Raw genomic sequence first — 14,691 nt, 5'->3', positions numbered from 1 at the left:
TCTCTATTTCATAAATGATCTATCTCCATTTATTATGATATTATCCTCTGCATTTTGTATTTTTCACTGTAAATCATGTATTTTCCTCTGTCTAATTTCCTACATTTAATTTAGATATTCATAAAAATTCAAGTTAATTCAAAGGTTATTATATCAAAACAGAAAAAAACTGAGGAAAAAGTGACTTTTTCAGTCAAATATATCATTAACTGAGTATAAACCAAGTGTGTCCACCCACTGTCATTGATCCAACTCCATGGGTTTTACTGGCGAATCAATGTTGTAGAAGATGACAGTGTTTCTACAGTCATTCCGGAGCTTCAGAATGTCCAAATGGGTCATATCTGATGACCACAAAAAGATGACAAACTGCATTTTACACCAATTATTCACATGTATTCATAAGATTAGTGGATCAGCAGTTATTTCATTTTTTATATCAGTCAGTGAGTTTGGTTGCCAGTGGGTGTTTGGGTCTTTATGGGTTAAAAATACAACACTGTAATTATGAATGAATCTTAAACAGAGTAAAAATTGGAATTACAAGAAAATAGATTTTTATTTCGAACATAAGTAGACAAAATATGTTCCAGATTTAAAAGGACACTCCAGTATATTGAAATAAATCAACCAAAAGAGAAAACAAATATCACACAATTGTATAACAATTTCACTGTGTTTCTTTAACAATACTTTATGTCCGAAAAGGAGTCGGAAGAAGCTGAGCTTATATTATCCTGCCACAATTGTACATGACTTGGCTGATGAGCTAATGTATACAGTCCACAACAAAAAATAGGTTTGTTATTTAAGTACAAAAAAAGAGAACAAATGTTTACATGCCATCAATAACTAATGCTGTTGTACTCCCATTCATTACTATATCTCTGGAAAATAGGGTTTTTATTCATCTTTTTGTATATGTGCATAGTGTGATACTATTATAAATTGACTGTTTGAATTATGACATAAAACGTATCATTTCAATAACTTAAGTAGCTTAAATATGTCAAACACCCAAAAATTAGTTAACATAAAAAAAGAACCATTTGTGGGTGATGGAAAAAAAAACCCCATCATATCAGCATCTTAGATGTTGGTGACAAAAAATTTCAATAATGACAGATTTTTTCAATAGCTTTACTGCATCAGGTTTTTTGGTTGGTTTTGTTTCTGAGGTACACTGAAGAACAAAATAAGAGAGATTTTTATGTTTCAAATACTTCTATTAGCAATTAAATCACATGTTAGCAAAAATACGTTATCATTGCCAAAATGTTGAAACTTTTTTTTAATCTGGATTTGTCAGAACTCTTTAGTAATAATGAACTGAAAAGCATATGTTGTTAAGTTTTACTCATATTTCTGTTAAAGGTTATGATCGTACAATTAATAGCTCAGGGGCGTCATTCTCACATGAGGTTGAGAGTTCCCAGGGCTCAGATCCCGGACGAGCCCCCATATATTTCAGTTGCAGGGAAACATATTACACAAGATGCCAACACCGTGCAGCAGTGTGAAAAAGCACGTTTAATGCCAAGTAATACTAGTCACAGCAAACCTGTAAGCGAAGGTGGGAGTCCCAGCAAAAGAAACAACAGAGGAATAAGCCTGTAAAGCAACCACATACCTAAGAGAAACAACAAATGAAAACAAAACTGAAATGCAACCGGCAGATGACTCATATAACGAATAAAAATGAATGTAGAATTCAACTTAATAGTGACAGAGATTACGCCACTCTACCTTTTCAGCTTTTATCCTTTTACGTGTTTCCTGGTAATGAGAGGGAGAGGAAACAGATCACAAACTAGTAAAATAATGATAAAATTGCAATTTGAGGTGAAAAACAAGGACAATTCTACCAAACCTCTGTCTTATTTTTGTAGTTTGACTGACAATAAAAGTAACTGTTAGCTGCACTTGCAATTTTCAGGAAAAAGACTTCATCGTAAGATTGCAAAGAAAGTGAAAGCAAACTGTGAAGCTGTTCAAGGAAAACAAATACAAATCAAATACTTTCAAAAATGTGGTTGTAGCTGTAAAACATGTTTTTCTGTCCTGTTGCTTCCTGTCTGCAGTAATGTGGAGTGTGTGAAGCTGCTTCTGAGCAGCGGTGGAGAGCACAACCGGAGGGATAACTGTGGCAGGTTAGTGACTGGAAGGTTTTTATCTGCGACATTTTCAATCATTTATTAGATGATAGAAAAAATATTCAGTTTAGGTTATAAGTTTGTTCTTGTTGCCTTTGTGATATATACATCTTTTGCTTCTGGAGTATTATTTAGACAAAAAACAAAAAACTTTTTCAGGACAAAATGATTCTTAACGTTAACTTTCATTTTCCAGTCAGCTACAGTAACATCATTTCATAACTGTGAGTCATTTGGTTAACAGTTGGTTTGGTATTTACCGCCACACACCTGCTGGTTTGTGTAATTTGGGCGTTAGCAGCTACACACCTCTGCTAAATGAATGTAATAATAAAACAGGGTTTTGCCTCATGACAACAATCCACTTCAAACTATTAGAATTGAAGACATTCTGTCCACACCTGTCTTTATTTTCTTTTATGTAAAATAATAGTATTTTAGACGCTTGCATGTCCGTTGTTGTGTGAGTACTGTGTAAAAAAAAAAGCCCATACCTGTATAACATGACTGTGTGGTTATTTTTCTGAATTTGGTTTGACAAAGTCTGATTGGCCTGCACAGAACCCTGACATCAGACACAAAACCTCTGGGCAACATCAGCAGATGATCTCACTGAAGCTCTTGTGGTCAAATACTGTGGTCGTGTGCCTGTGTCATGTGGAAGTCCATGTGATAAGACTGGAGTTAGTTATAGCAGCAGATTAAAAATGCCTTAATAAGGGTTAAATCATTCGCCAGTCACCACATTTCACAAAATTTTCCTGACTGACCATCTGGGATAATTCCTAAAGTTTTATTTCTTCAAGAAAAATACTTATTTACCTCAATAGTACTACAACATGAGAAATGAAAATCAACATTTGTTAGATCACAGGTGTCAAACATGCGGCCTGGGGGCCAAATCCGGCCCGCCAAAGGGTCCAGTCCGGCCCTTGGGATGAATTTGTGAAATGCAAAAATTACACTAAGATATTAACAAACCTTTTAGTTCAGGTTCCACATTCAGACCAATTCAATCTCAGGTGGGCAGGACCAGTAAAATACTATCATAATAATCTATAAATAATGATAACTCTAAACTTTTCTCTTTGTAAATGTAAATATTTTCATGTATTTACACTAAAACAAAGTATAATTTCGCAAAAAATGTGAATAACCTGAACAAATATGAACAACCTGAAATGTCTTTAGAGAAGTAAGTGTAATTTTAACGATATTCTGCCTGTTAATAAAAATTTTGTGTATTTGTAGATCCACTGTGATCTGTAAGTTATAATGTACATGTGGAAATGATAAACTGAGGCAGAATATTGTTAAAATTACACTTATTTTTTTCAGTTTTTTCATGTTATTCACATCTTTTGAAAGGATAGTTTGTAGATGTAAACCTTTTCATAATGTAAATCAACTTTTTTCACCGTAAAACAGAGAAAAGTTTGGAGTTGGCATTATTTATATATTATTATGTTATTATTTTACTGGTTCGGCCCACTTCAGATCTAATTTAGCTGAATTTGGCCCCTGAACTGACATGATTTTGATACCCCTGTGTTAGATTGAAGGTGCTTCAATGTGAAAACGAAGCACAAATTTAGTTTTCAACACTAATCTGGCAGATATGCAGCTGTGGCTCCTCTGTCACATCAGTTAAAGACATTTTCCATCTTTGAACAAGTCCTGAAAATTTCATGTATCATCTTTCTTTGTCCCACTTATTTTTAGAGTCACACCCCGTTTTCAAAGCCCCAATATCTCAAAAACTAATGGTGACGTGAGGGTGAGATTTTGTTTGGTGTTTACAAGGAATAATAACATTTCGTGCAACTACGAAGCAAATTAGAAGTGGTCAGTTTGGAAGTCTCCTTTGATTTCACATGGACTAAACCTGAGTGGCACGGCAAAAACTCCTGACCTGATCCAGAATGGGCATCTTATATCAAGCCATAAACTCTTATTGAATTTGTTTTGAAAGTATACACAAGCTTCTTAAGGTTGAATAACATTTTACAAAGATACAATTTTTTTGTCTTTTTTTTTTCCTTTTCAGTCTTCATTATTTTTTTTTTTATATTTTATTTTTGACAGATTTTACATTTTTTAACAAACAAATGATAAAACAAAAATGCAAAGACAAAAGAAGAGCTACAATTTCCTTGTGTTAAAGTAGTAAATCCTAACATCAGAAACACTAACTGAAATATAGTGGGTGGAGTAAATACACACAGTGCAGTCACAAATGTTTTGGGTGTTGCTAAGTGTAGGATGCAGCAACTGTATCTGAGAGAAATCGTTTCTGGAGAGGAATTGTTTTAGTGGAGAATTTGCTAGAGGAGAGGTGAGCCAAGGTGTTGGAATAAATAAATCCTTGCTTAAAAAAGATGTTGAAACAAATAAAAACCTGTCCTTTTTAATGGTTTAGTGAGGAGGAAGAGGATGTCCACTGAACTAGTCAGCTCGTGCATTCTGTGGTACAGATTATATGTCATCTTCACTGCGTTGTCAGCACATTTCTTGGTGCATTTCCTGCCAGTAACGGTCTATAACATGAAGCCAAAACCCACTCATCAGTTGATAGTGTTAAAAGTCTTCAAAACCCCTCATGGTTTCACAACTTTAACCCTTTCATGCACGAATTATGAGAACCATAGTAGAGATTTTTTTTCCTGAGTGTTTTTATTCCTCTTTAGGCATGAAAAAAAAACGCGATTGAAATTTTTTATGAACTTATTTTTCACGGAATTACAAAAATGTCCACTCAGCTGGACACCAAGCTTTTAATTTTTGAAGAAAAAAACAAAACAAAACAAAACATGTATTTAAAACCCATCATCAAAAAATGAGATACTGTGCGAAAACTATGAAATAAAAACATTTTTCATGCAGCTAATCTGATGTTTTCTCACATTTTAACATACTCTAATACTAGTTATTACTAACTTCATGCAGATAATATGCAAAAAGACAGTAATGGTATGAATTGCAGTGTAGGGGATGGTGCATACGCGTCCACTGTGTGCTGAAATGCAACTAAAACAACAAAACCCATGAAAATACAAGAGAACAGCTGTGGAATATCTGTCCACTGTAGTGACCACTATGCATGAAAGGGTTAATAGCTCGTCGGCTCATTCTTCTTAAAAGAAAAGACAGAAATCCACCGACATTCAACCTCAGGATAAAAAAACCTCATGAACTATCTGACATTAGAAAAAATAAGATATACCACAGGAGGCAATGCAGACAAATTCTACGCAGTGTGGCAGCCTGTCTTATCATATATTAAAAAGACGGACACAAACAATTTGTCATTGTAACTAAGGATAATATATATAGATAGATTTTATTATTATTTTTAAAAATATTTTATTTTAATTAATTTTATTTTGGGTGTGCGTTTATATATTTTTGTTAGAGTTTCAGGTGCATCAGGGTTGGTACTCTGTCAGAGTGGGGGTACATAATTATGTTGTTATATTTTATGACATTCAATTGTACAGCTATGATTGTTACCAAGTTACTACCGCTGCCACAATAATTCTAGCAAATTAGGCTACTGGTATTATTAAATATTTTTGTATTATTACAACAATTATTATTTTCCCCCTCACTCCCCCCTCTCTCTTTCTCACTTTCATTTACACCCCCCTCTTCCTCTTTTCCCTATCACCCCTAACCAAGCTATATGGTTTAGTTGCTATTTACATTTCTGATCTTTTTCTTTGTAATATGACGTTGTTGTTGTTTGTCAATACTCTGTCATTGTTGTTGCTTTTGGTTTGTTTGTTTATTTGTTTGAGTTTCCCTTTGTTTATGTGTTGTTGTTTTTCTGTCCACATTGTCTTGTTAACTATCACTAATTAAAAAAAAAAAAAAAAGATTGTTACCAAGGTTATTATCGTTAACGAAAACTAACGAAATAATGAAAACAAGAATTGAAAAAACATTTTTGTTAACTGAAATTAATAAAAATTGTAATTAAAAGAAAAAATGATAACTGAAACTGTGTTGTGTGCTTACAAAACTAACTAAAACATATAAAAACTATGGATAAAATTCCCTTCGTTTTTGTTTTTGTCAATGTCAGACTGATATGAAATTGATTTATTTCTCTCGAGCGATTTTAGCTGGTGGCAGCATACGACACTTCACGGTCCGACATTTATCATCACTTATCGTTTAGAGTCGTCTTCTCGTCCCACTTTACCTGGAAACATGGAGACTAAAGTTGGGAGAAAGCAGTAGAGTCCTGTCTGGGATTTATTTGAATACGATGGAGAAGAAGAGAAAAAATATAAAATAAACTAAAACTAAACTAAAACTAAGCATTTAGAAAATAACAAAACCTAATTTAAAACTAGCTAACCTGCTCTAAAAACTAATTGAAACTAACTGAATTAGAGAAAAAAAGTCAAAACCAAATAAAACTAAACTATAATGAAAAATCCAAAACTAGTAGAACCTTGATTGTTACAATGTAAAAATTCAATTAAAAAAACCTTGGAGGAAAAAAAACAACTCACATGGTGTCATTATCAGAATCATCAAAACTGGATTTTATACAGTCATGTAATGTATACTGAACAAAAATATAAATGCACGACTTTTGTTTTTGCTCCCATTTTTCATGAGCTGAACTGAAAGATCTAAAACTTTTTCTGTGTACACACAAGGTTTATTTCTCTCAAATATTGTTCACAAATCTGTCTAAATTCGTGTTAGTGAACACTTCTTCTTTGCTGAGATAATCCATCCACCTCACAGGTGTGGCATATCAAGATGCTGATTAGACAGCATGATTTTTGCACAGGTGTGCCTTAGGCTGGCCACAATAAAAAGCCACTCTAAAATGTGCAGTTTTATCACACAGCACAATACCACAGATGTCACAAGTTTTGAGGGAATATGCAATTGGCATGCTGACTTCAGGAATCTCCACCAGAGCTTTTGCCTGTGAATTGAATGTTCATTTCTCTACCATAAGCCATCTCCAAAGGTGTTTCAGAGAATTCATGAAGAAGACTGTGCGAGGAAAATGGTGGTCACATCAAATACTGACTGGTTTTCTGATGCCCCTGGACCACCCAATACAGTAAAACTGCACATTTTAGAGTGGCCTTTTATTGTGGCCAGCCTAAGTCACACCTGTGCAATAATCCTGCTGTCTAATCAGCATCTTGATATGCCACACCTGTGAAGTGGATGGATTATCTCAGCAAAGGACAAAGGAGAAGTGCTCACTAACACAGATTTAGACAAATTTATGAACAATATTTGAGAGAAATAGGCCTTTTGTGTACATAGAAAAAGTTTTAGATCTTTGAGTTCAGCTCATGAAAAATGGGGGCAAAAACAAAAGTCGTGCATTTATATTTTTGTTCAGTGTATTTGTGTAATGTCCACATACTTCTGGTGGATCCTGGGTTTTATTGGGTGGATCCAGTTCATTCTGGTCCATCTGGATCTGTCTGTGACCTGTTTTCTTTCTGTCTACCTCCTTTGTTTCCCAGGACCCCCCTCCACTATGCAGCTGCCAGCCGTCACTACCAGTGTCTGGAGACCCTGGTGGCTTGTGGCACCGCCATCAACGCCACGGACCAGTGGGGCCGCTCCGCCCTGCACTACGCCGCCGCCTCAGACCTGGACAGGAGGTGATTCAGGGTTACAGGGACACATTCACATCTTTCTATCCGACTAAACTAAAGCTGAATGCTGCAGTGTGGGGAAACTAACCCCACTTCACACCTTTTCTCTGGAGCTGCAGTGTTACTACTTATAGAAACCTGATGATTCACACCTCACTGTTGCTATGGAAACGGGAGGTTATGCTGAGGTTGAGCTCACAGTATCTATGTATGGCCTCCAGGAGTGGAGGTGCGCAGCGCTGCATACTTTATTTGACTTAGTTGTTGGCAGTAGTAGGTACCAGACGCCCATAAGGTGCTGCTGTTGGAGAGTCTCTGGGCTTTTGATCTTCTTTTATCCTTTACACTCTTCCCTCCTGTCCTGTTCTTTCCCCTTCTACAGGCGTCGTGTTGCTCTGGAGCCAGAAAGTGAAGGAGTTCAGGCAGAGAAAGAAAAAGAAGCAGCGCTGTAAGTTGGACATATTTAGAATTTAGACTGAAGTTTTGTCCCAAATGTGTCCCATATTCTGGTGGGATTACATCACTGTGTCATAGATATATACAGTATTGTTAGGTATAATGGACTGTAAGCCTGTTATTATACCAAAGGGGGGGATCACACTGTATAATAATGTTCTCTGTCTGAATGAGTCAGTTATAATAACAGTGCAGAAAAGTTCTCAGTGCGTCTCAGTTCTCAGTTTTCTTTATTACTGCACACAGCTGCTCTGTCATCTATTAATATGTAAGAAGTCAGGTGAATCTGAACTTAGAAAGTGCTTTCAAACTCAGACTGTAACAAGATATAATAGAAACAAGTTTTTCTTTTTCACTACTGGTATCTGTGTGGCATGACTCGGAATGTAAACGTCCCTAAAACCAAACAGAAATCCTGCAGCAGTGCTTTAAAGATGTGAATATTCATGACCTCGTGATTTGATTATGAAGTCAACATCCTTATGTATCTTTGAATCAAAAAAATATCCACACCTCAAGCTATATTAAGACCCTCTCATTATTGTACATTTCCCCTCTTATATTATATAAATGATGAATCATTACACTGGTTTTTACCACTGAAATCGATAATTTGACACAACCATATTCATATTAAAACAGTATGATTGATGTTTACTTCTAAATAAAATGCCCTATAGCAGTGGTTCCCAACCTTTTTTGGCTCATGACCCCATTTTAGCATCACACATTTCTGGCGACCCCAGACTTTCAAAACAGAGACTTTTTTTTTTTTTTTTTTTTCTGAAATTAATTCTATTTTCCCTGGTCAGGATATGTACAGTCAGTCCAGCTTGTATTTACAAGGCTGACGATTAATACTGAATAAACAATAACTCAAAATGTGAATTATGAAAGAGCTGCAGCATCTTAACTGTTAGGGTCTGAGCCTATTTTGGCTGTTTTTGAATACTTTTGATTTTGCCTTTATATACTATATAAAGAAATGATTACTATACCCATGTTTAGTATCTTCTTTTTCAGCATGATTTCATCTATCTCATCTGCCTGTTATTTTTTCACTTTAACCTACTATATCAACACAAAAGGCCAAAAAACACACAAAAATTATAAAATCCGATTTGAAAAATGTATATAATTTATTGCATAAATGACACAAAGATGCTTAACGAACCAAGACTTTAAAAGTGAATATTGGTTCCAAATATTAAGTATATAAAATCAAAATTGTAATAAATTAAAAATATACTCAAATATTTGACCTAAAAGCATATCTTTACATAGGCCTTTTCTCCGGTTTTCTCCATCAATTACTAGAAATTTCAGGCGACCCCATTTGAATTCCAGGCAACCCCACGTGGGGTCCCAACCCCATGGTTGAAAAACACTGCCCTATAGATTCTATGGTTGTAACTGTACAGCAAAGTAATGACAAGAGTAGAATAATGTTGACCAATCACAATGAAGAATTCAGTAACGCTGCATAATTAATGTATAGATCTATGCCGTCTCTGTTTTAGAAGTAGAAGTATTTAGTCTCATCCTCTAAATAATGATTAAGAATAAAATTAGTCATAATAAATAAATACATATACTTAATGGAAATTATGTCCTATATCTCATTAGCATTTGTGTATTGATCTCTCTGTGTCTCCGCAGATGTCCCCCACCATTAAAAACAAATACATATAGGTTAATTCTTCTCTCATTGGTACTGATGACTGTTCCTAATGTGGACTTTGTGCTAATGCTAATGCTAATTCTAATGCTGTGTATTAGGATGCTGTAAAACGCAGAGACTGAATGTCCCCACAGGCATAATAAAGCGAGTTAACCTTTAACCTTTAACATTTTAGAGCTATTTAAGGATCATACAATGAGCTGTTTACACATAATGCTGTCCTACAACAAACTCCATGACTGTTAAAACACAAAACGAGGTCTCTCCTCCTGAAGTCTCCATACAATGACAAACTTGTGCTGTAGAATTCAGAGAATTCAGACACACAACATCAGCATTTCCTCTATTTTGCCTTCCGTGCCTGGAAGGATGCATTGTTGCTTTTAGTTATGCCATCATGTGCATTGGTCGAAGTTCAACTGAGAAGTAGTGTCACTGTTGTGCTGTTCTGAAATCAACTTAAAAACCCACAATAAGTCAGCATTTCAATCCTTTTTTCAATTTATTTAACAACATTTTGAAGGTAGGACTTTTCTTAGTAATTTAAGTGTAGCATTGATACCTAGTGAGTGTTTACATCCGTTTGCATTCTGTTTGACTGATATCGTCTCATTTTACTGCTCAGATTTGATTCAGTGTGTATTAGTTGTGTTGTGTTAAATGACAAATGAGCTGTTGTGTCGTTCCAGATGTTTAGAGTTCCTGCTGCAGAGCGGAGCGACGGCATCTCTGAAAGACAAACAGGGCTACAGTCCTGTTCACTACGCTGCAGCCTACGGACACCGACACTGTCTGGAGCTGGTCAGTTTACACACAGCAGCACACACACCACATGCTGATGACTGAGGGCCAATGGAGGAAATACTTTTGATGTTGGCTAGTGACTGCAGGCGTTTTCTCCATCTGTGCACTGATCCTATGTGCTTTGTTCATCACCCAAATTCCAGATTTCTGTTTTTGATTGCAGTGTGTCAAAGTTTAGGATGGAATGCATTAAGGACGACCTACTTGCAGAAACTGAATATAAAATGCGGTGTAAAATCACCTTAAAAAAACAAACAATTGTTTAGCTAAGAATGAGTCATGTATATTTACAAAGGGTGTGGGTCCACAGAGTCCAGCATTTTGGTAAAGCATTGGACTCTCTTTTCTTCATCTTTTTCTCTCTTATTATGAGTAGCATTTGCATTAAGTTGTATTCACATCACCTGCTATATTTGCTCTTAACCCTATAAACACATTTGTATCATATTTGCTACACCAGGTTCTGAGACCTTTATCTTATCAATTAGATCAATACTTTCCTTAAAAACTTATTGTATATGACCCGATACGTGTTTTCTGCCCCCTGGTGGATTATCATCCCACTACAGCCAGTGGAAAGGCTTTTTTTTGTGTGCTCCATTCTATATGGCTGCTAACATTAAATCATCCAACACACATTTTACAGGAAAATCTTTGGAAACTTTCAAAAACTTACGTTAAGAAGAACACTTATATTGTTTTTCAGTTGAAAATATTGAAATTATGGCTCCATTCAAGGGAAATAAAAAGGCTGTAAAAAGTTTCATGTAAAAAAAAAACAAAAAACCCTGAAATGTTCTATATTTTCAAAATGTTTCTGATAAAATGTATTTTTGTATCTAAAGTTAACGTTGTTGTGAGTAAGAAGTTGCCAAAAACACCCAATGTATCGAATATGATACAAAAACAATATCATAAACAAAATAATATGGTGAAATTTTTTATTTGGATTATGTTAAAAGGGCTGATAAACATGTCACATCCAAAAAATTAGAATTTTGTGGTTAGTTTTTAATGGGTCAGGTTTTACAGGGTTTACCAAAAACCCCAAAAGTACAAACCAAACATCAAATACTGGCTCTTTTACGTGTTTAATGTCCACCATGGGGGAGAGTGAGGTGGGTATTCAGTTGGAAGCAGTCTGCCCCTTTAGAACTAGATAACATTAACCCTTTCATGCATAGTGGTCACTACAGTGGACAGCTATTCTACAGCTGGTCTTCTGTATATTAATGGATTTTGTTGTTCTTTTCGATTTTTTTTGGTTTTGTTTTGTTTTTACACATATCTTTATTAAAGTTTTTAGACACTACATATCTTTTCTGACATGAATTGGTAACATTATGTAGATCTCTCCTGAGCATAAACCCCCAGAATTACAAGCCCTCCCCATAGTTTTCACACAATTTATCAGTAAATACATGTTTCTGTGCGTCAAAAACTAAACATGCGGTGTCCAGTTGAGTGGACATTTTTTGCAACTTCATGAAAAATAGGTTCATAAGAATTTTTTTTTTTCATTTTTATTATTATTATTATTATTATTATTTTAATTTTTAAAATTATTTCTTTTTTTTTTTTTTCAGAAGAAAATTTTCAATCACATTGTGTTTTTTCATGCCTAAAGAGGAATAAAAACACTCAGGAAAAAATTTTGATTAAGGTTCTCATAATTTGTGCATGAAAGGGTTAAAATGACTCACTGAACCTTTAATACAAACCAGCGCTGATCCAGTCACATAAACTAACTGCAGGTCAGAGCCTTATGTTTGTAGCTGCTGAGGTGTTTCCTTGTGTTCTGCAGCTGCTGGACAGAGACGACAGCCACCAGGACGACCCCGAGTCTCCAAACGCCAGGAGCCCCCTGCACCTCGCAGTGAGTCTCACAGAATATCCTAGTGTATTATCATGTTTCAGATTTTCCTTACTTGACCCCCTAAGGCAGGGATGTTCAGCACGCCTGATGAGCCAGAACCAGGATGTGGGATGAATTTGCAAAGTGCAAATATTACACTGATGTTATTAACAGTCAAGAGTGTTGATCTGGTTTTAGTTCAGATCCCACATACAGACCAATGTGATCTCAAGTAAAAAAAACAACATAATAACTTATAAATAATGACTCCAAATTTTGTTTTCGGTTAATGTTTAAAAAAAATATTACATTATGTCCATTAATAATGACAACTCCAAATTTTTCTTTTTTGTTTTAGTGGAAAAATAACATTAAATTATGAAAATATTTATAATTACAAACTATCCACGAACAACAAAATGTGAATAACCTGAACAAATATGAACAACCTGAAATGTTGGAAGAAAATCAAATGCCTCAACCAAAACCCATTTGACTCTGAGAGCTACAGAAAACTGGCTAACGATTGTTTGAATTGAGGAAATATCAGTGTAGGAAATAAGGTTAGCACTTGTGTGACATTGATTAAATGACATGTTTACTGTGTGACTGGTTATCTGGACAGATTTATGGTAGATTCTGTCTGATATCCATAAATCAGAAAAATGCTACCAGTAAGTGTAAGTTTCTAATACATTACAACACAGCAGACGTTTAACCCATAAAGACCCAAACATCCATCACCGACCAAAGTCATCTACTGATCTAAAATGTTTAATACCTGTTGATCCACTAATCCTATCAATCCATGTAAATAATTGGTGTAAAATGCAGTTATTCATTTGTTCATGGTCATCGGATATGACCCATTTGGACGTTCAGAGGCTCTGTAGTGGACATGTAAACACCATCATCTTCTACAGCATTGATTCACCAGTAAAACCCATGGAGTTGGATCAATGATTGTGGATGGAAATGCTTGGTTTATGTTCAGATAATGATATATTTGACTGAAAAAGTCACTTTTTCTGCAGTGTTCTCTGTTCTAGATATAATAACCCTCAACTTTAATCTGAGCTTTTATTAACATCTACATGATCAGTGACTTAAAAAGTGGAAAATACCTGATTTATACTGATAAAATACAAAATACAGAGAATAATATAAACTAGAAAAGCACTCAGAGAGTGCAGACCTCCACCAAGGCAGATCAGTGCCCCCCCAATCACCACCAAAATTTAATCATTTGTTCCTTGTGCCAGTATCAACATTTCATGAAATTTTTATCCAAATCCGTCCATAACTTTTTGAGTTGTCTTGCACACGGACAGACAAACAAGCCAACGCCGGCAAAAACATAACCTCCTTGGCAGAGGTAATAAATGGTGATAAATCACTTAAGAAAGGTTAGATGTCATTTGGGAACTGACATAAAAGTAACACTTGTCTTTATGGGTTAAAGTTGTCAAAGTGTTGGTTATTACCTCCGCCATGGAGGTTATGTTTTTGTTGGCGTTGGTTTGTCTGTTTGTCTGTCCGTGTGCAAGATAACTCAAAAAGTTATGGATGGATTTGGATGAAAATTTCATGAAATGTTGATACTGGCACAAGGAACTAATGATTAAATTTTGGTGGTGATCAGGGGTGGGGGGGCCACGGGGGCCCACTGATCTGCCTTGGTGGAGGTCTGCGCTGAGTGCTTTTCTGGTTCAGGTTTTATACTCTCTTGTATCTTTTTAAAGAATTCGTTCGATCCCTTTTTGTCAGTTCATACATTAATAAACAACATTTTAAGGACAGATGCTGTGATGAGTCTGTAGCTGAAGTGTCTGTCTGTCCGTGTGTGTGTGTGTGTGTGTGTGTGTGTGTGTGTGCGTGCAGGCGTACCACGGTCATGCCCAGGCTCTGGAGGTGCTGCTACAGGGGGAGAGGGAGGTGGATCAGGGGGATGAAGCAGGCAGAACCCCCCTGGCCCTGGCGGCTCTGCGGGGCCACACCGACTGTGTCCACACCCTCCTCAGCCAAGGGGCGTCACCACGTACCACCGACACCCAGTATGGACGCAACCCCATCCACCTGGCAGGTGGGCTTCAGTTTCAG

The 14,691-nt window shown here is 35.9% G+C and overlaps 1 protein-coding gene across 3 annotated transcripts in view; it reads left to right on the top strand.

Moving 5' to 3' along the window:
- Window positions 1-14,691, top strand: part of ankrd44 (ankyrin repeat domain 44) — a 67,791-nt gene that overhangs the window by 40,011 nt on the left and 13,089 nt on the right. For all 3 annotated transcript variants that reach the window (XM_030125240.1, XM_030125239.1, XM_030125241.1), the window contains exons 13-18: window positions 2,082-2,150; window positions 7,661-7,801; window positions 8,178-8,243; window positions 10,622-10,733; window positions 12,541-12,612; window positions 14,473-14,674. In XM_030125240.1, the coding sequence (XP_029981100.1) occupies window positions 2,082-2,150; window positions 7,661-7,801; window positions 8,178-8,243; window positions 10,622-10,733; window positions 12,541-12,612; window positions 14,473-14,674 (662 nt within the window). The remainder of the gene's footprint in view (window positions 1-2,081; window positions 2,151-7,660; window positions 7,802-8,177; window positions 8,244-10,621; window positions 10,734-12,540; window positions 12,613-14,472; window positions 14,675-14,691) is intronic.

This window comes from Sphaeramia orbicularis, chromosome 21 (genome assembly GCF_902148855.1).
Source record: "Sphaeramia orbicularis chromosome 21, fSphaOr1.1, whole genome shotgun sequence".
In the NCBI taxonomy this organism is placed as follows: Eukaryota; Metazoa; Chordata; class Actinopteri; order Kurtiformes; family Apogonidae; genus Sphaeramia; species Sphaeramia orbicularis.
Note: the sequence above shows the minus strand (reverse complement) of the source record. Positions and strands in the feature narration are given on the sequence as shown.